This window comes from Dama dama, chromosome 9 (genome assembly GCF_033118175.1).
Source record: "Dama dama isolate Ldn47 chromosome 9, ASM3311817v1, whole genome shotgun sequence".
Classification (NCBI taxonomy): Eukaryota; Metazoa; Chordata; class Mammalia; order Artiodactyla; family Cervidae; genus Dama; species Dama dama.
In genome coordinates, this window is record NC_083689.1 from 62,851,024 (window position 1) to 62,870,706 (window position 19,683).

Here is a 19,683-nt window from a genome sequence, read left to right on the forward strand (position 1 = left end):
TTGATCTTTATCCAAAATAGTAGGAAGTTGTTAAAAGTGGTGGCATGATCAGATTTATGTTTCTAAGAGACCACTTTGGCTGTAGGTGGGAAATGGTTTGGAGAATGGAAAAGAGAGGATTGTGGGCAATGGAAGGCTCTCGGAGGCACCTGGTTGGGGTCTTAATGGTCCTCAAGGTGCCAGCCCGCCAGATGGTGTTTCTTTCAAGTATGGGGAGGAGCTGTCATTAAGGGCCACTTTGCTTCAGCATGTACCTTTAGTAATGAATGTCCATTTTGAGCAAAGTTTTATGGGAGCTCAGAGGTGACCCTGCCCCACCCTCAAAGAATTCTCCATTTGGAAAAGGGTTACACAAGCACAGATGTAACCCAGAGTGGGGGAGTGGGCAGTGTCCACGGGAGATAGTGTTCAGAGGGGAATCTTAGATGAGACTATTTCAATCACAAAAAAAGGAGAAACAAAATTTTAAAAAATCTCCAAATGACTTGAGGCAAAACAAGGATTTCCTGGGTCAGGTGACTGCAAGTTTCTGGAGTACAGCTGGGTCTAGAGGTGGGTGGGAACCACCAGGACCTGAGCTCTCCTTGGGGCTGGGTGGCTCCAGCCTCAGGCTAACTGTCCTCGTCACGGCAGGATGAGCTCTGGCGGGTCCAGGCTGATCCCCCGCCCTTGGCAGAGAGAGCACCTTTCCTGCCAGTGTCAGCAAGAGTCGTAACATCGTGGTTTCTTACCTCTGTCTGAGCAGTTAGCTTTGCCGGCGCTTTTCAGCCCAAGAATGGGAAGGGACACCGGGCGTCTCAGTGCAGGGAGGCCCGTGGTGAAGACAGCTCACCATGCACTTATGAGGGGTCACCCATCTTAGAAAGTGGTAAAGCCAAGCAGAAACCCTCTGTGCAGGCTGTACTGCCCCCACGGCCTCTCCCCAGGGCAGGAGCTGATCCTAGCTGTCTTTTCCGGCAGTGCCCCGAGCCAGAAGATTCTCATCTGGAGGAGAGGAGGACGACTTTGACCGCAGTATGCACAAGGTAAGCAGGCCACACCACTGAATGAGATGCTGCCATGGTATGTTACTGAGGGTTTTTTCATTTGTGAGGGACAGAAACCAAACTCAAACTACGAGAGAAAAAAAGAAATGCAAAACTTGGCATAACAGAAAAGTCAGCTGGTAGGATTAGCTGTAGGTTATTCCTGCCATCAGGTGGTCAGTGGGTACCAGTGACTTGTATATCGCTGGTGGGAAGGGAAGGTAGTGCAGCTGCTGAGGGAGTCTGTGGCCCTCACAAAGTTACCAGGTAGAATTACAACAGGAACTGTCGACGGAAAACACACACACACCACCTAAAAGGTGAGAATTATGTTTTATTCAGCAGATATACTCAGGACCTAAGCCCAGGGTTCAGCCTCTCAGATAGCTCTGAGAAAGTGTTCCAAAGAGGTAAGGGAGGAGCCAGGATATATAGTTTTTGCAAAAAAAAAAAAAAAAAAAAAATCAGGAAGTTGAACATCAAAAGATTGCTGCTGACTAAAGAAAAGACAGACATCTCCAGGTAATGAATTTAAGCCCCTTTCTATGTATGGGAAGATGCAAGGGACTGGGCTCACTGAAATCATTCCTTAATTTGCACCTTAACTATCTAAGGTCAGTATCCTGTTTTTCTCCATCCTGAATCCCCTCAGGGTATACCACTAAGAGTAGCCACAGAGGTTGGTGGCAGCAACATCCTTTGTTTATTGATATGGCAGGTGACATTCTTTGCTCATGGTGCTTCCTCCTGGTAATAAATTCGACCAATTTTGGAGGCAGTGCATGACCGATTTTGTCTCTTGGTGCCAGGAAGGTGCATTCCTAGATCAGGTAAAGATTCTGTTGACAGGCCACTGAATGTGCTGATTTTTCTTGGATTAGGCCCTGTTGATAATCTAAAAGTCTCTGGGTCATGTGTCTTACTAGTCTGTTATGATCCAGGAAATGTTTTCCCTTGTTCCTTCTTCCCATATCTAGAGTTGCTCTATTACAATTATTCTATGTAGAGTTATGTATATGATCAAATGCCTTGAGATAACATTAAATTTGTTGGAGGCTTGGTTACACATTGGTAATGTAAGAGACAACAATCTTATAAAACAGACAGAATATAAGCAATACAGCTGGTAACATTAATAAACTGATAGTGCAGCAGAGAGAGGCAGCAGAGAGAGGCACAAAGTATAAATAATTTGAAAACAACAAGAGAACACACTAAAAGAGTAATTAGTATAACTAGTTGTAATCTGGTCAAAATAAGTCAGAGTCTACAGGGAATCCAGCTGGAAAAGCCAAATTCTGGAAGGATCAGGTAGAGAAACAAAGGTAAATGTTTCATCTCTGTTTACAAAGGTATACTTAACTTTATCAACTTGCTGTAGGTGATAGTGTAAGAGGAAAGTTTTTCTGGAAAACAGAAATTAAAAATCAGTATATATCAGAAAAAGTCATAAAGTTATAAATCATATTTATCAATTCATTCAGTCCCATGTAATTAATTCCTGTTGATCTAGATGAAGTTGTCAGGTTTTCCATTCGTTTTTAAATTTCTTACCCAGTTCAGGAGTATGATCTAAAAGTTATCAGAAACTTATGCTTATCAAAAGTCATTTTTAATGAATCTTTTTTAAGATTTTCATTTTATAGAAGTGTCAGAGTAAAACAGTGATTGTCTATAAACAACAAGACTTAAAATGGCAAGGTTAAAGATCTGACTTATTATAACTGACAAGAATCTTGGATATTTCTGTGATATAGAACATTTTAAGATAACTAGAATTATGACTTATAACTTTACAGTAGGACATATCAGATTTTCAGGAATTCCATGTAAATCTTGGAATATCTATATTAATGATGTTTACCCATACAATATAAACTTGACAGTGCTTCTCAAGTAATTTAACACAGCCGTCCCCAACTTTTTGGCACCAGGGACTGGTTCTGTGGAAGATAATTTTCCCATGGACAGGGGGATGGTTTCAGGATGATTCAAGCACATTACATTTATTATGCACTTTATTTCTAATATGGTCACCACTGATCTGACAGAAGGTACCAGTCCATGGCCCAGAAGCTGGGGACCCCTGATTTATTAATAACATACCAATAACATTTCTGAGATGCCTCAGAATTTCTTTGAAGCATCCCAGAGTTAGCTAGGGATCAAATAACTTCAGTTAGAATTTGTTCTTTGGGAAATTTGTCAAAAATATCACAAAGGTTTCAAAACACTTGGCCAAAGAGGATCATAGATCACTGTGAAACAATACTTACTCACTTAACCAAAGTGACAATATCAAAAACAAATACAGGTAACTGGATATTACTATTAGAAGTGGGCTGGTACAAGACTGGATTTGGTTCCACTCTCTGTTAAGAGAACAAAGTTTTATTGGAATACTGCTTTTGACAGGTTGTGTGAGATTCTTTTTCTGTAAGTGATCTGTATTTGTTTTTGAAATCTTTTGTCCTTTTGACCTACTGTATAGCACAGGGAACTCAATATTCTATAATAACCTTTATGGAAAAAGAATCTGAAAAAGAATGGATATATTTATATGTATAATTGAATCATTTATCTATACACCTGAAACTAACACAGCATGTTAAATCACCTATACTCCAATATGAAAGAAAAAATTTTAAATTAATAGGAAAAACTCTAAAGTTTTAAGTTACCAAAAATCTGCAGAAACTATTTTAAATCAATACACCCAAATCATCAGTTCAGTTCAGCTGCTCAGTCATGTCTGACTCTTTGCGACCCAATGGACTGCAGCACACCAGGCTTCCTGTCCATCACCAACTCCCAGAGCTTACTCAAACTCATGTCTGTTGAGTCGGTGATGCCATCCAGTCATCTCATCCTCTGTTGTTCCCCTTCTCCTCCTGCCTACAATCTTTCCCAGCATCAGGGTCTTTTCCAAGGAGTCAGTTCTTTGCATCAGGTGGCCAAAATATTAGAGTTCAGCTTTAGCATCAGTCATTTCAATGATTTCCTTTAGGATGGACTGGTTTGATCTCCTTGCAGTCCAAGGGACTCTCAAGAATCTTCTCCAATAACATAGTTCAAAAGCAGTTAAAAACCCAAATCATAATTATTCCTAAGGGGTTCACCTGAAAACTCTGATCTCATTTACCTTTATCTTTATAACTTGCAAAAATATCATCATACCAATTTTTTTTGCTGACAAATGCTGCAACAGAAATAACATGAACTTACTGACCTTCAGTAAAGCTTGGTACAAAAATCAAGATGTCTGTCTTGATTAAACCAGCAAGCCTAAGTTAGTTTTAATACCAGATATTAATCTAATATTGAATATTTCCTAGATGAACCTGAAATTCATTCTAGCCAGTTTCATTTTGTTTAGAAGTATTTAATTTGTAAGCACTTACTTTTAAGCTAATTAAATAGAGTTCTTTTATAAATTTAATTTTGACAGTATTTTCTGGAGGTAGAGACACCTCGTGTAATATATGTACATATTTACATTAGCTTCACCTTAAAAACTTAGTTATGAATCAGGTATTACAATATAAACTTAGTTTATAAATAACAGTTTTATTAAGTTAAATTTGCTTGCTCAGATTACTATGGGCTTGCTGTTTGTGGAAAAGACTGATATAATATTTAGACAGCAGATCAGTTTTTTTGAGAATCAAAAGCAACTGTCTTCTTCCTGCAAGTTTCTAAAAATCAGAAATGTAAATAGAGCCCACACTGATGACACATACGCAAAATGCCTAAGAAAATCAGGTAGAATACTTACATCTCAAAGACACAGGGACAGAAATGCAAGTTCTCCCTAGAAGGGCTTTTGTTTCTTTAAGGTCAGAATTCTGAAAAGGTGTTTATCAACATGGCTTCCTCTAATTTAACTGTGTATGCAATAGAAGAGGCCCTTCCCCCCACCATCACCCCACCTTAGTCATTTTCAGGATGAGAGTTACTTCAATTTCTAATGAAGCAAGTACTTGTGAATATAAGTTTTGTACATGCAGAAATCTGACTGGGGTCTTAGAGGCTGGCAACCTATCCATCCTTATTCTTTTTGTTTTGAAAGCTTTATTCCCCATTACAAGGTCAGTTTGTTGAAATAAAATCACTAGTGATGACTGGTGGTGAGCCAATGTGCTGACGTGAGTTTAACTCCTCTAGATTTTAGCCTGGAGTCTTTTTAGCCCTCTTATGTTTTGGTTTCTCCCTTCAGTAGCCTGAGACCACTGTGGGTGCTTGGAATATGGACTGGCTGGCTCTTTTGCATGTCCATGGAAAGCAAGTTTTTAATTAAAAAGAATGAGTTACCCTATGGGTACAGCTGCATGGTGTGAGGACTTGCCTCTATCACTCCCACAAGTTTCTCAGTTTCCTGAGAAAGCCATTGCCAGCCAGGAGGTGATGTTCTTTCTGAGCTGAAAGCTCTCATGAGATATCTTCACTTTTATTTTTACAAACTTTATAAAGCATCCAATTCAAGGAAAAACGACAAGCCAGTCTTCTATATAATTACTCTGTCCAACCTTTCTCAGGGTCTTACAACTGAGCCAAGTCTCCTCAGTATTTCAACTGAGGATAACGTGTTCAGTGTCTAAACTGGGCAAAAAATCTTCGCAGTGTCTTCAGATGGAGGATAACCCAGGTACCTCTCCTTGAAACTAAGTTTTAAGGATAACCTACCTCTTTTCCAGTGAGGAGTTTAATACCACTGGATAAAACTTAGGATCATCAGCCATTAATAGGGGAGTGAAGTGAAAGTCGCTCAGTCATGTGCGACTCTTTGAGACCCCATGGACTATACAGTCCATGGAATTATCCAGGCCAGAATACTGGAGTGGGTAGCCTTTCCCTTCTCCAGGGGATCTGTCCAACCCAGGGATCAAACCCAGGTCTCCTGCATTGCAGGTGGATTCTTTACCAACTGAGCCACAAGGGAAGCCCAGTAACAAGAGAGACTCACCCAAATTCATCTGGATTCTGAGAAGGCGGACAGGCCCAAGAATCCTCTGCTGTCACCTAGGCTCTGGAGCCTTTAGAGTTCAGGCAGAGGAGAAAAGTCTGCTCTGGGTCCCTTTGTGGCCGTCAAAACTGTTGATTAAAAAAGAAAAACACACACACACACATCTGAAAAGTTGAGAATTATGTTTTATTCAGCAGACACTAAGGACCCAAGCTCTCAGATAGCTCTGAGGCACAGTTCTGAAGAGGTAAGGCAGGAACCAGGAGATAAAGGAGTTTCTGTAAAACAAGACAAAAAATAGTCAAACATCAAAAGATTATAATTAAGGAAAAAACAAACATCTCAAGTTAATGAATTTAGCCCCTTTCTAGGTATGGGAAGATGCAACAGTCTGGGCTCATTGAAATGATTCATTTGATATGCACCTTAACTGTCTAGGGCCAGTATCCTGCTTTACTCCCTTCTGAATTCCCTCAGGGTGCACCATAGGATGGGGGGCACTGGCTGCAACATCGTTTATTGTTTGGCAGGAGATATTCTTTGTTCACAGACCCATCAATTCCATCCCTAGGTATACACCCAGAAGAACTGAAAACCGGTACTCAGCAACATACACCCAGGTCATGGCAGTACCACTCAAAATAAACAAGAGGCGGAAGCAGCCCAAATGTTCACCAGCTCATGAATGAATAACAAAACGTGGCACATCCATGTGACAGGGGATCAGCTAAACAAAGAATGAGGTGCTGATCCGTGGTACAGTGTATATGAATTCTGCCAACATTAGCTTTGTGAGAGAAGCCAGACACAAAAGCCCACATACTGTACGATTCCATTTATATGGAATATCCAGAAGAGGCAAATCCACAGAGGCAGAACAGAGACTGGTGATTATCAAGGCCTAGAAAGAAAGGGGGAAAAAGAGTGATCGTTTAATGAGTAGAGGGTCTTCTTTTGGGGTGCTAAAAATGATGTGGAAACAGGTGGAGGTTGTGGCTGTACAGCAGCAGGAATATACTAAATGCCATTCACTGTATTGTGTGGTCACTTTAAAATGGTTAATTTTATGTTATGTGACTTTCACCCCCCCAAAAATTTCTCTTTTAAAAAGATGGGTGCCAGCAACTCCAAGAGTCCCAGGAAGGCTCTCCCTCACCTAGCTAGAGCCATCTGTCCATCGCTGAACCAATCACTGTAAACAGTGATTGTCCACAATCATTGTGGACAACAGTGCTGTTGTTGGCCAGGTCTTATTTCTGTGCCCACCACCAGGGCCCCACTCTGACCACAGGACTCCTTGTGGAAGAGAAATGAAGTCCCCCAAAAGAAAACGTGGATGCTACGAAGGTTGCTACACTGGGAAGACAAAAAATATTAGAGGCTAGAGTCTGGTCCCTCAGCCTTTCCCCAAGCCTGTTTCAGCTCAGTGTTGTTTGTTTCCTTCTAACTTCATCTTCCTCCTTTCCCACCCCCAGCTTCAGAGTGGAATCGGCAGACTAATTCTGAAGGAAGAGATGAAGGCCAGGTCCAGTTCCTATGCAGACCCCTGGACCCCGCCCCGGAGCTCCACCAGCAGCCGGGAGGCCCTACACACAGCTGGCTATGATGTGTCCCTAAATGGCTGTAAGCACTGCCCCGGAGCCTGCTGGTAGGGGGAGAGAGCACTTTCTTCCCCATCAGTTCTCCCCTAAGTGAATCTAACCTCCTACACAGCCTCACCGGGTCTAGAATACAGACTAAAGACCATGCTCCGACCTGAGGAGGCACTTCTGCCTCTTTGGGTCAATCTGAAGCTGTGACTTCCAGTCAGGTGCCATGTAAAGAAAAAACTCTTCTAATAGTCTGAAGATAAATGGGGCTGACTCTTGAGGTAGTGAGCCTTCCATCACTGGAGGTGTACAATCAGAGGCTTGATTCAAGCATTTTGCCCTGAGAGCCTCTCAGTGTAAGCTCCTACCTGTTCCTGGACCCACACATAACTCTGCCTGCCTCATCTCTTACTTACCCCTGTGGGATTCAGTCCTGCCAGGAAATCCTATCTCAGGTCAATACCTGATGGATAAACAAAGGTACCAATTATTATAATCCAGTGTGCTGGGCATTTGCAGATACACTACATCCCTGGTCCTCACAAAGACCCAGAACGTAGAGGGATTATTACCACCCACTTCACAGAGGAGAGACCTCTTGACCAAAGTCAGACCCAACACAGAGTGACTCGGGCCATAAGCTTTTTCCCCTCTTTGCTGTATGTACTGCACCTTGACTCCAGGTGAGATCAAAGATGACAGTGGTGGTGATGATGATGATAAAGCCAGTTTTATTGAGGGTTTGTGTCTGTCAGGCACTGTACTGATATTTACTGTACTGTGCCCTACATCTTTCACAAGAACCCTATAAAAGAGACACTGTCCTTCCCTATCTTACAGAGAAGCATGATTTACTTATCTGAAGCTGGGTATCTATTAATGGCAGAGCCGGGATGAACTGCTGAGCTGTTGCCCTGTTTGACCACTGAGGGGCACTGTTTTCAACCCCTGGCTCTGGGCTCTAGCAGTGCTGCTCAAAATTTAGCTCCACTCAATGGCAGCTGTACAACACATTATCACAGAGCACCTGCACTGGGCTACATGCTGGACCGAGGAGGGAGGATGGGTGCAGGTGCAACAACTAGAAACTGACCAGTGAGAGCAGATACTGAAGACACCCCTCCTCCCCGCCGGCCAGGGTGGCCCAGGAACGAGAGCTATTTCTGTCTGTCTGTCAACATGAGCACTGATCTCCAACTTCTCTCTCTTGCAGCCCCTCGGTCCCACTACCTGGCCGACAGTGGTACGTTCTGCCCACCCTACCTTCAGACCATCATGTTCTGTGAGGGCCAGAGCTGAGTCAGCTGAGGTCCCCCTGAGCTGTGATGAGTATACAGCATGGATGTTCCAGCACAGTCCTCATCTGACATAGTCCACCCCGTGTGTTTGTCAGATGGTGGGCCTTAATCTTTGGTTCTGGAACCAGGGCTGCAGTGCCCAACGGCTCCCAGAGAGAAATAATGGCTTCCACCCATGTGGGAGCCTGCCTCTCTGAGTTCTAAGCTCGACTCCAATCCCAGGGCCTTTGTTCAGAGCCACCATGTGGCCAGGACACATGGGTCCATCACAGGAGTGTAAATGTGAGCAGTTAAGACCATAAGACTCTGTGAGTGGGTACTCTGGATGGTCCTTGAATTCTGCCAGGGTGAGGCACCCCTGAGATAGTTAGTTGTAAGCCTGGAGAGCAGTGGAAGGAGCTGGTGGCCCCTGTCCATGCCCCTTCCCATGAAAGCGGGGAGTAACATTGGCCATTTGCCCAGATGACCTCAGGGAGAGGAAACCCTGGCTTGGGACTTCTGGTAATTGTCTTGGCTCCTTTTCAGACCCCCTCATCTCTAAATCTGCCTCCCTGCCTGCCTACAGAAGAAACGGGCTGCACAGGGTAAGTAAGAAGATGCACTGGGGACATTATCCCCAAGCAGTTCACAATTCCTGCATCCACTCGTGGGTGATGACTAACGGGTGAAACCTGGACAGAGGCTTTGGGGCTAGAGGTGCATTGACAAAAGAGCCCCCATGGGAGGGCTGGGAGCACCTAGTATTTATGGCACAATTACTCCATGCTGAGCACTTTACAAGCACTCACTTATTATAACCCTGCAAGGTAGTTACTATTTTTAATAACCTATTTTGTGGATGAAGAAATGGAGGTACAGACAGGTGCAGTGACCTGCTTGAGCTCTCATTCCTAGTAAGTGCTGAGCCAGGATTCGAGCTCAGGCCAGCTGCCCCCACAGCCTGACCTGACTAACTCACCTGCTGTGATGTGGAGCCTTCCGAACTCTTAGATATCCTACAGCATAAAACCTTCATGGAAGCTGAGTTGGTTTAAGGACTGAAAGGGAATGAAAAATGTCTTGTTGGCAAAAGGAGAGGCTCTGTGACTAGACAAGGAATGGGGCAAGGGAAGGGACATTAAGACAGACATTCATTACTGAACACCTACCAAGTGCCAGGCACTGTTCAGGGTGCTGGGGGTCCTACGGTGAACATATTTGCTGCTCCCGTGGAGCTCACATTCTAGCTGGGGAGACAGACGACCCATAAGTGCATGTGTGACTTGAAGTCAGCAGTCATGTGTACTTGGAGAAGGTCAGAGAGGTGTGAGTTTAAACAAAGACCTGAGTGCAGGGAGGGATGACCTCACCTGTCCAAGACGAGGAAGAGCCACCCAAACAGGGTGGCAAGCACCACCCTGGGTGGAGAGGACACGAGGCTGGGATGGAGTGAGCGTGGAGATGAAGCCAGACAGGTGTCATTAGGGCCCAGCGCTGGTGAAGATTCAGAAGGTTTCCCGTGGGTGTGCTGCACCATCCAACTCAGATTTTTAATGGGCTCCCCCCTGTGTAGAGAAGAGACTGCAGAGGGACAGAAGTGGGAGACTGGATTGTGTAAGAGACAATTTTAGGGTTAAGCACACGAAGGGGATCAGAGCTCCATGGTAGAGTGATGGCTGGTGTTAATACCATCCCCTCTCCCAAGTGGGGGACAGACAGACCCTGTCCTCAACACACCCAGATCCTGGACGTTTGTTCATGAACAGATGTTTATACTGAAAGCCATTTGTGTATGCCAGGCATTGCTCTGGGTGCTTGGAATACCAGTGACCAAATCAAACAAAGACCCCTGCCCCTTGGAGCTTATATTCTTATAGGAAGAAACAGAAAGCAAGTAGGAGTTACATAGTATACAAATCACCTTATACACTACTTGGAAGGTAGTCAGTGCTATGGAAAAAAAGGGGGAAGTTGAGCAGGACAAGAGGGGTGGCGAGTTGGGGAAGGGGCGACTTGTAATTTTAGATAGAGCTGTCAGGGTAGCTCTCATAGAAAAAATGATACTTGAGTAATGAAAAAAAGCGTATGCTGCAGTTCACCAACAGATGACTATTTACGGAGTGCCTACTATGTGCCAGGCTTAGGCACACGGCAGCAAATTAAATCATCCCAACTTGAGACTGAGGCTTCTGAGACAGCGCTGAGTCCCACCAGCTCCAGTCCACTTTCTGGAGATGGGTGAGGACTTGAGTGAGGCAGAGGTGAGCCCACCTCAGGCCAGCCCTGCTTCTGTCTCCCCTGCAGACACCCAGCGCAGACCTATTCCACTATGACAGCATGAACGCCGTCAACTGGGGCATGCGAGGTGAGTGTGGGCCTCTCCTGGGACTTCACAAGGACCTCGTTATAATGCACTACTCACAGCTGCCCATTTGACAAACGATTATGGCCCCACCCTGGGCTCTATCTAAACCCCGAGTTCCCTTTCACTTCCCGCCCTCCCCCCTCATCCTCTCAGGTCCCTGGCCTTGGGTGATCTCCAGTCCTTTTGTCCCATCTGCATTCCCAGAGCCATCGCAGAGTGCTTGCTTTTCTCCCAGTACTGCTGAGCTGCAGTTGCCTGCCAGCCCCCCGGGTAGAGGGAAACACTCAGAGCCAGACACATTGTTCCCAGAAAAAATTCCATGAGCCTCACACTGTGATGCTCTTCCACCAGCCTCATCAGGCTCCAGTAAGCAGGCTCAGGCAGGTCCACATCAAACCCTGGAGGAATCCCCCTGGAAGATGAACGACTTTAACCATGTGCTTCATGGCCCCCAGACTCTTCTTATTTCTATTCTAAATATCACTAAAAACCTATCGCTGGATCAGCCCAACCCCTTTCTCCATTGTATTCAAACCAGCCTTGATTTGGGATGAATTCAATAAGGACAGGGTCTCTATAACAGAAGTCAGTGTATATAACAAAGCCAACACTGATGGTTTCTACTTTTTGTGTGTCTCTCTTCTCTCTGCAGAGTACAAGGTAAAGATACATAGACCCTGCAGGTCTCTGGGACCCTGCAAGTTGCTACACTGGGGACGAGCAGGAAGATGACAGCACTGTCTATGTAAAGAAGGGAACATCGACAAGTAACCCCAAGGGTCCTCTCAGGACTAGCATTTCCGGTTCCTCCTTGGGCACTTTCCCTGAATCCTACCCTACATCTCTTGCCTCCGGAAACCAGACAGTTCCCCCAGGCCTCGGAGACATTTCTGGAGGCTTGCCAATCACAAATATGAGACATTCACATTCAGGAGCCCTTCTGCTCACACACCATGCTCATCCCTGGCAGTATCCGAGGACTCGGGGGCCTTTGTAACTCCTTTGGCAGAAGGTGCCTTGAGGCTGCCAGGAAACCCTAAAGAGGACACACCAGTGCTTCCTCCAGACTTGATAATCTCTGGCCCTTCCTGGATAGAAGAGGGATCGCAGCCACCACCCTCACCCAACCTACAAACACCCCCTCCTGTCTCCCCAGATCTACCCTTACGAGCTGCTCCTGGTGACCACAAGAGGGAGAAACCGATTGCCCAAGGATGTGGACCGGACGCGTTTAGAGGTAGGTACAGAAAACTGAGCAGGAGCCTCTGGGTTTGCAGTGATTGCAGAAATTGACTGGTCTAACCCAGCTTGGGAGGGACAGACAGGATAAATGACATAGGGGTCACACAGCTGGTTGAAAAAGCAGAGACTCCTACCTGGTTTCCTTAGCCCAGGCTGTTCCTTGCTGTTCTATGCAGCCTCTTGATTCAGTTAGCATCTGTGGTGCCAAGCTATAGCGTGTCTCCAAACTGGGCTGATACTTTTGCAGACATAAGAGGAGAGCTGAATTTGGTTCCTGCCTTTCAAGGTCCTGCAGCCTGTGTGCTAAGAAAAAACAGCACTGGTGTTACACAGGACTGTATAGAAAACCAGGGCCTGCAGTGGGAAAGGATGGGGACAGTTCTCTGCAGAGGACAAACATATAAGTAAGTCTCGAGCAGGACTCCCTAGGTTCCAACCCTGATGCTGCCATCCCTAGGTGGACAGATTGGCCACATGATGAACTGGCCCCTCTCCAAACCTTGGCTGTCTCCACTGTGAGACAGGGTGATCGTCATGTTTCCCTCAAGTTGCCAAGTGACACACATGAGACAGTACACACAGAGCCCTCGGCATGGAATCCGGCAGTGTACTGAGTAGAAAGCTCTCTTGCTCGGAGGAGACCACGAGGCTAGCTGTGCTGACACAGGCCTCCAGGCAGAGGGAGGAACTGGATGGACTTGGGGTGGGCGGGTCCAGATGGACAGAGAGGGAGGAGCAACACCGATAAAGAACAGATGAGGCCTAAGCATGGCCTTGGGCTCTTGAGCCGTCCAGTCCACTGGGCGTGGAGTTCCAGTCCCTGCTTACGCCGGCTCCAGAAGCACCCCCTGGCCTTTCCCTCCCTGGCTCTCCCTGGAACACCCTTTCTGTCTCAGCAGCCCCTTCGCTCCTCAGGGCTCCATTCTAGTGATGCCTGCGCCCCAGAGCCTCCCCAAAGCCTTCCTCAGGGTGTGTCACTGACCTCCTCCTCCAGCCTCCGCCAGCCCTGTATCCAGAGCACAGACCCAATACCTTTCTCCTTTGCATCAGGTCATCAAGCCATCCATCTCCTCTGTCTGACACGCTATCATCTACCACAGGGCCTGGACTAGGAGAAGGGTCAGATATCTGTGGAATTGAATGCAGGCTTGTAAGAGAGGAGGCTTGGCACTTCTTGGGACACCCTTGACCTGAGAGCTAAGGAATCTGCCCAGAATAGAGGGTTGAAGCCATAGGAGGAGGGTGTGGGTGGCCAGGATGCTGTGAGTCCTTCCAGCTCTCACAGGCTGGGGTAGCAGGGAGAGAAGCCGGTGATTCTCACCACAGAAGTGTCTGCCAGTGCTGACGGGGACAGCTCCCTCAGCAGCTCAGAGGAGCCAGCATTTAGGGATGAAAATGTTCACGAGCCTGGTTAGTCCTGGATGACCAACTGCTCTGCTCCTGGACACCCAGGAAAACACAACCTTCTCTAAGAATCAGAATCACTTAAGGAGCTTTTTAAAAATACTAGTACAGGGTCCCACCCAAGTCCAATTAAATCACAATCCGGGGAAGGAGCTCAGGCATCATTGTTCTTCAGAGGCTCCCAGGGATGTCTGATACGTAGCCTGAGCTGAGACTCCTGGGCTAGAGACCCTGCAGCAGCAGTTCAGGCCGGGCACTGAAGGAAGAGACCCCTCTGTCCTCAGGGAGCTCAGATTATAGATACTTGTTCATGCAATAAATATTTATTGAAACCTATTATATATACCAGATACTGTTCTAGGTGCTTGCAGTGTTATCCGTGGACAAAACAAGGACCCCTGCCTCCTCGTTGCTGGTGTTCTCATGTGAGGAGACATATAGTAAATGATACAATAATAAGGAAATAATACAGTGTGTTGGGAGGTAATGGGGCTGAGGGGAAGGGGTAAAAGGAGAGCACAGTGAGGGTGATTGGGAGCTGGACGGGTGAGTTGCAGGTTTAAATAGGGAGGTCTGAGTAGAGCTCATTGAAAACATGACATCTGAGCAAACATTTGAAGTATAAACCATGTTTATATAGAAAGGAAGTGCATTCTGGGCCAGGGAAACAGCCACCGCCAAGGCCCTGACTCAGGAGTGAGCCTGGTGTGCTGGAGGACAGCAGGAGCTGAGTGTGGCTGGGGCCACATGACCCCAGGAGAGAGGATGAGGAGGGGATGAAATCAAAGGGAACGGAGACCAGGCCGCACTGTGTCACAGACACATGATGAGATCCCTGCACTAATGAGAGTGCCAGTGATTCACTGTGCCAAGAGCATGGCCCTCATCATCTCGGTCACCCTCACAGGATCCATGAGGGTAGGCACTAGCATGCTGCCACTCTCACAAGAGGACATCGAGGCTCAGTGATGTTGAAAGTACCATGTCCAAGGTCACACACTCGTATCTGCCTGGCTCTAAACCCCGTGCACATAATCTTTATGCATTAAAGTCTGTGATGGATGTCAAGGGGACAGGCTGCGCCATTAAATGCTCAGGAGAAAGGAGACTCCATGTGGCTCTCAACAGAGAGAAGAAAGCCTCAGATTCCTCAGTGTGTCCTACAGTGTCTACTTGAGTAGTTTAGGCTTAAGTCCTTTATACTGAGGCTTCTTTAAAAAAAAGAAAAGATTTTTTTAACACAGTGGCGAAAGCCAGCTAGAGAATCAATAGTAACCATCACTTTCCAACAACAGAAAAAGAAAAAATTAGACTAAATTACAGGTCCCCTCAGGCTTTACTATGGAAGGGGTAGAGAGTGTTCTCATATCCACATATTTTCAGCACTTGAGTGAAAGTAAAACAGATCGGGGCGAATCAACAGGGATGAACAAAAGAAGAGGGGCACTGTCTAGACTGGTGGGGTCTGACGGAGTCTCACAACCGAATGTGACGTGTGGGTGCTGTCTGAATCCTCATTCAAACAAACCAGCTCTAAAAAGATACTTTTGAGACCATTAGTGAAATTTTATTGTGGACAAGCATTAGGTAATTCTGTGGAATTGTCATTTTTTCTTGCCCATGCTATTGTGGTTATGTAAGAAAATAAATACCCAGTATGCTTTGAGATGCCAACTGCTCTATGTAGGAGTGAAGTGACAGTGTCTAGAGTTAAGACACTTAAGGAGAGGAAAAAGAAGAAAATATGATTCTGATAGTCATTGAGTCTGGGTGAGGGACATGTGTGTGTACTGTGCATTGGGAATCAGGAGCCCTAGACTCACTCAGTTCTGCTACCTGCCTAGTGGTCTCCCCTCCCCCCTGGGCAAGTCACTTTAATTCTCTGACTTTTGCTTTTCTCACATTTCAATTGGGTAGAAATAATTCCCGGTTTTCAGAATGGTCGGAAAAATTAAAGGAGAAAAATAAGGGTGAACGTACATATGAGCATGATACAAATGCAATATAGGTAACTGGTGGTAGTATTAAATACTAAGTACCAAAAAAATCAACTCAGATATATAACCAGTGATATCTAACAACTGTATGATATCTAACCAACAATACCTAACAAAAGTATCAAAGTTACCTTTACCTAAAGAAAGTTTTGGAAATGTGGCAAAAACATTCATTCACAGTGACAATAAGTCAGAGAACTGGCTAACTGTTATGTGGCTGTACACATAAGTCTCATTCAATTTCCTTCAATACCTGATGAGCTAATATAACTGGTAACAAGAGCAAGTGAATGCAGTACGCTTTCAGGCAGGATATAGGCCATCTAATTCTCTCTTTAAACAAAACCATAAATTTTATTTAAAAAATAAAATTTCAGACCTCAACCTCCAGAAGAGTTTCAAGAATAGCAAAATAAGGATCCATTTATCCTTCACCAACTGTTTACATTTTGCCACATTTTAAGTGCCATATATTTCTAACTCAAAGCTTAGAAATAAAAGTTGTATCAACTTTCAACTCTGCTCAGAAGGGACGGGAAAGGGCAGGAGAGAGGACAGGCAGAAAGGGGTTAAAAAATCCACTAAGACATGAAAAACAATGTTTCATTATGTGGCATACTTGTTTTCATATAACAAAGAGTATGGTATGGAGAAATCAGGAGAGGAATTTTTTTTTCCACTGACCTAAGGAAAAACCTTCCAGATTTTTTTTTTCTTCCAGATTTTTTTTGTAAACTTATTACTAAGAGGAAATACACCCTAAAATCTTGGACATGCCTCCTTTTTTGTCCAAAGTAGACAGCAGTAACATTACTCCATACACACTCCTGGACACAATGCATGGAGCAGGGATGCAGAAAGGCGAGGCCAACCGAGAGGCACTCAGGTGAAGTGGAAGTCCCAGTCTTGGGTAGAGGAAGCTTCTCCAGCCAGATCAACTACAGAGGTCCCTCCCAGGAAACACTCATTCACACAGTCATCCACTCGACAGATACTCATCACACACCCTCCGTGGGTCAGACACTGCGCCAGGCACAGCCAAACCAGAGGAAACGTACAGGAACCACTCCTGCCTCCACCTGCCTCTCACATCCTCAAGTTGTTCCCTCTCTTGTCTCCTCCCCTCTTCTTCCAGCGCCATCTGTCCCAGGAAGAGTTCTACCAGGTCTTTGGCATGACCATCTCCGAGTTTGACCGGCTGGCCCTCTGGAAGAGGAATGAACTCAAGAAGCAAGCCCGGCTGTTCTAGGCAGAGGCTCTATAAATATATATGCATTTATATAAAGATATATGTAAAATCTCTATACTGAAGCTCGGTATAATCCTCTTGTGTAATGGGACACACTGCCTGCTGTGAGACTTGCTTTTCTGTATCGTCAGGCAAGCCCACATCATCAAGATATTTTTATGCTCCTTACTTTCTCTTTTTTAAGTGCAATGGGGTTTGGGAAGGAATTTGCGGGGACTCCCATCCTTTTACTGGGGAGCCTTTTTATACTGAAACATCTGTCCTGACTTGAGTCCCCCAAGGTCCAACTCTCTTTCCTAAAAGAGGTGCCTGAAGGAGTCTTTCTTCTCTCTGCTTCTCGGCTCTTTCCCCCAACCTCCAGGGAGGATGCTGACCGTGCAGTTTTCACACTTCACTGGCCCCAGAGGGGCCCTTCTCAAGGAGGATCCACAGTGTTCTCCCCAAGTCACTGAACACCTTTGAGAGCCCTGAAGAATTTTCTTATCACCCCCACTAGGACCTCAGTGCTGTCTGGGGGTGATGCAGCTAGAAATGTGGGTTTCACGTCTATTCATTACAGAAATAAACAGAAGTGGATAGGGCCTTGGCCTCTCCTCGCCTCTTCAATCCTCCTTCTATCCTTGATCCTCACCTCTCTCTAGTCCAAATCTATGACTCATGGTAGGAAAAGAAAAAGCACTTCCCTTTTCTGCATCATTACTTCCCATGGCCCCGTGCCTGGCCCCTACGTGAAGAACCAGAGGGAGAAAGTGGGAGCCGGGAGCAGGAGACAGAGCAGGACATCTGTTAGTGCTGGGGCTGCAGGACCCCTTGGGACCCTCCCTCATTGCTCCCAGAATCTCCTGACCCTTCCCCCTTAGGAGGAGAGGCCCATTTTCGCAGCCTGTATTTTTCAGCCTTACTACAATCTATGTGCCTGACAACTCGCCACAGGGCTAATGTTCCCACCACGGCTCCAACCGAACAACTAGACAGACAACCTCTAACACACACCTCCAAAGGTAATACAGACCAGGTCCTAAAGAAAGCTTCCTGGCCTATGTTGTCTGGTCTCTGGGTTGGTAGAGCAGCCCAACCACACCCCCACCAGTCCTTGGCTCCTAATGCAAAGTTGGCCACGCTTCATGGGGGAAACTTTTGAAGAATGACTGCTTATGAGATTCCAAAATGGAGCACTGGCCAGCATCGCTCACAGTCATCCTGATTTCCCCAGTGGCTGCCTTTCCTGCCTCCTTGCCTTCTGGAACAGGGGTGAAAGCTTAACCATCTCTCCTCCCCTCCCCAAATCTGCAACCATGAGTTGGTGATGGTGAGGTCTGTTCCTTCCTGGAGATGGCTTGAGTCAGACCATGGAGGAAGGATGAAGAAGTGGAAATGACAGTTACGACTCTCAAGAGGTTATGTGTTGTGGCAAGTGCAGAACTGACTTCAACTCAACAAACCCTTACTGAGCACCTGCTGATGCTGAGCACCTGCTGTATACTGAGCACTTAATGTGGTAGGGAAATGGGAATACTAGAATGATCAACCTGGGGCCCAATCTCAGGGGCATGCCTACTAAAAATGGGTGTCATAAGGCATGTACTCAAACACGACAGATGTGAGGCAGAAAGTGATAGGAGACAGTATGAGAAAGTGTGTGTGACGTTACTAAGAAAGCATATGCAGCTGGTGCAGACCAAGGACAGCTTTCTGGAAGAGACTGCATCTGAGCGAAGTTCAGGAAGGATCTCTGTAAATTGGAAGGAGACTGTAACCGGAAAGGGTGATAGGATGAAGGGCCAGAAGGGAGGTCTAATATATTCTCATTTAAAATGTTCACCCTTTCTGCATCTTCTCTTTTTGGCCAATGTCTTTCAACTGTCCTGACCCTTTTAGAAAAGTCCCCAGCCAGACACAATCATTGAAACTGCCTCATTATCACTGGTTGAGAACTTGGAGAGATTGAAGGGCTTTTGTTATTGTTGTTGAATATCTTTGTTTCCCATAAATGCACATAATTTCAACCCAGACTTGTGTCCTTCTGTTGTTTCTCATGTGAGTGGAAATGAGTGACATGGGGAGAGGCTGAACCATGCACATTTTTCAAAATAAAACTATCAGAGAGAAGCCCTCTCTTGGGACTCAATTTCTCCTTTGATAAGAAAGGCTGACCAGGTAAGCATTACCCAAACTGTTTCCTGCAGAATGCAGGGTCCTAGAGGATGGAAGAGGATGTTGCAATAATAAATAGGTTCTATGATAAAAAAAATAATAATGGCAGTAAGACCCAGGTGAGCTGACAATTTCCAAAAGGTAGTGAACCTAGAGATGGGGAAGCACGGTATCAGAGTTCTCATCCTCAGTAAGCCAGAAACCACCCACCTCTACACTTGACCTCATCTGAATCAGTATTGCAGTTACTGACAAACGTAAGAGGAGATCAAAAGTGGAACATGAAGTTTACTTCCCTAAACATATGCATCAAAAATACATCTAAATGTTGAACAGTTCTCAAAGGAAACCGACTGAAAACTGGCAGAAGAGCTCTTATACAACCAAAGCTGCAAGAAAGATCTCCATACAACCAGGT

General features: G+C 45.6%; 1 protein-coding gene and 1 long non-coding RNA gene across 4 annotated transcripts in view; one reads left to right on the forward strand and one right to left on the reverse strand.

Annotated features, from left to right (window-relative positions):
* The window catches only part of ABLIM3 (actin binding LIM protein family member 3), a 128,329-nt gene extending 109,189 nt beyond the window's left edge, over positions 1 to 19,140 (forward strand). For 2 of the 3 annotated variants that reach the window (XM_061151685.1, XM_061151686.1), the window contains 7 exons: positions 961 to 1,025; positions 7,464 to 7,611; positions 8,791 to 8,820; positions 9,401 to 9,459; positions 11,159 to 11,219; positions 12,376 to 12,456; positions 16,998 to 19,140. In XM_061151685.1, coding sequence (XP_061007668.1) covers positions 961 to 1,025; positions 7,464 to 7,611; positions 8,791 to 8,820; positions 9,401 to 9,459; positions 11,159 to 11,219; positions 12,376 to 12,456; positions 16,998 to 17,056 — 503 coding nt within the window. In that variant the 3' untranslated portion in view covers positions 17,057 to 19,140. Of the gene's footprint in view, positions 1 to 960; positions 1,026 to 7,463; positions 7,612 to 8,790; positions 8,821 to 9,400; positions 9,460 to 11,158; positions 11,220 to 11,871; positions 11,880 to 12,375; positions 12,457 to 16,997 lie in introns of all 3 variants that reach the window. The other variant, XM_061151687.1, reaches the window with a different exon arrangement.
* The window catches only part of LOC133062536 (uncharacterized), a 94,896-nt gene continuing 81,369 nt past the window's right edge, over positions 6,157 to 19,683 (reverse strand). Inside the window, exons 10-15 of the long non-coding RNA XR_009694200.1 lie at positions 12,596 to 12,764; positions 10,024 to 10,435; positions 9,834 to 9,912; positions 7,994 to 8,040; positions 6,812 to 6,889; positions 6,157 to 6,266 (exon numbers count right to left, since the gene is read on the reverse strand). This is a non-coding gene — a long non-coding RNA (uncharacterized LOC133062536). The remainder of the gene's footprint in view (positions 6,267 to 6,811; positions 6,890 to 7,993; positions 8,041 to 9,833; positions 9,913 to 10,023; positions 10,436 to 12,595; positions 12,765 to 19,683) is intronic.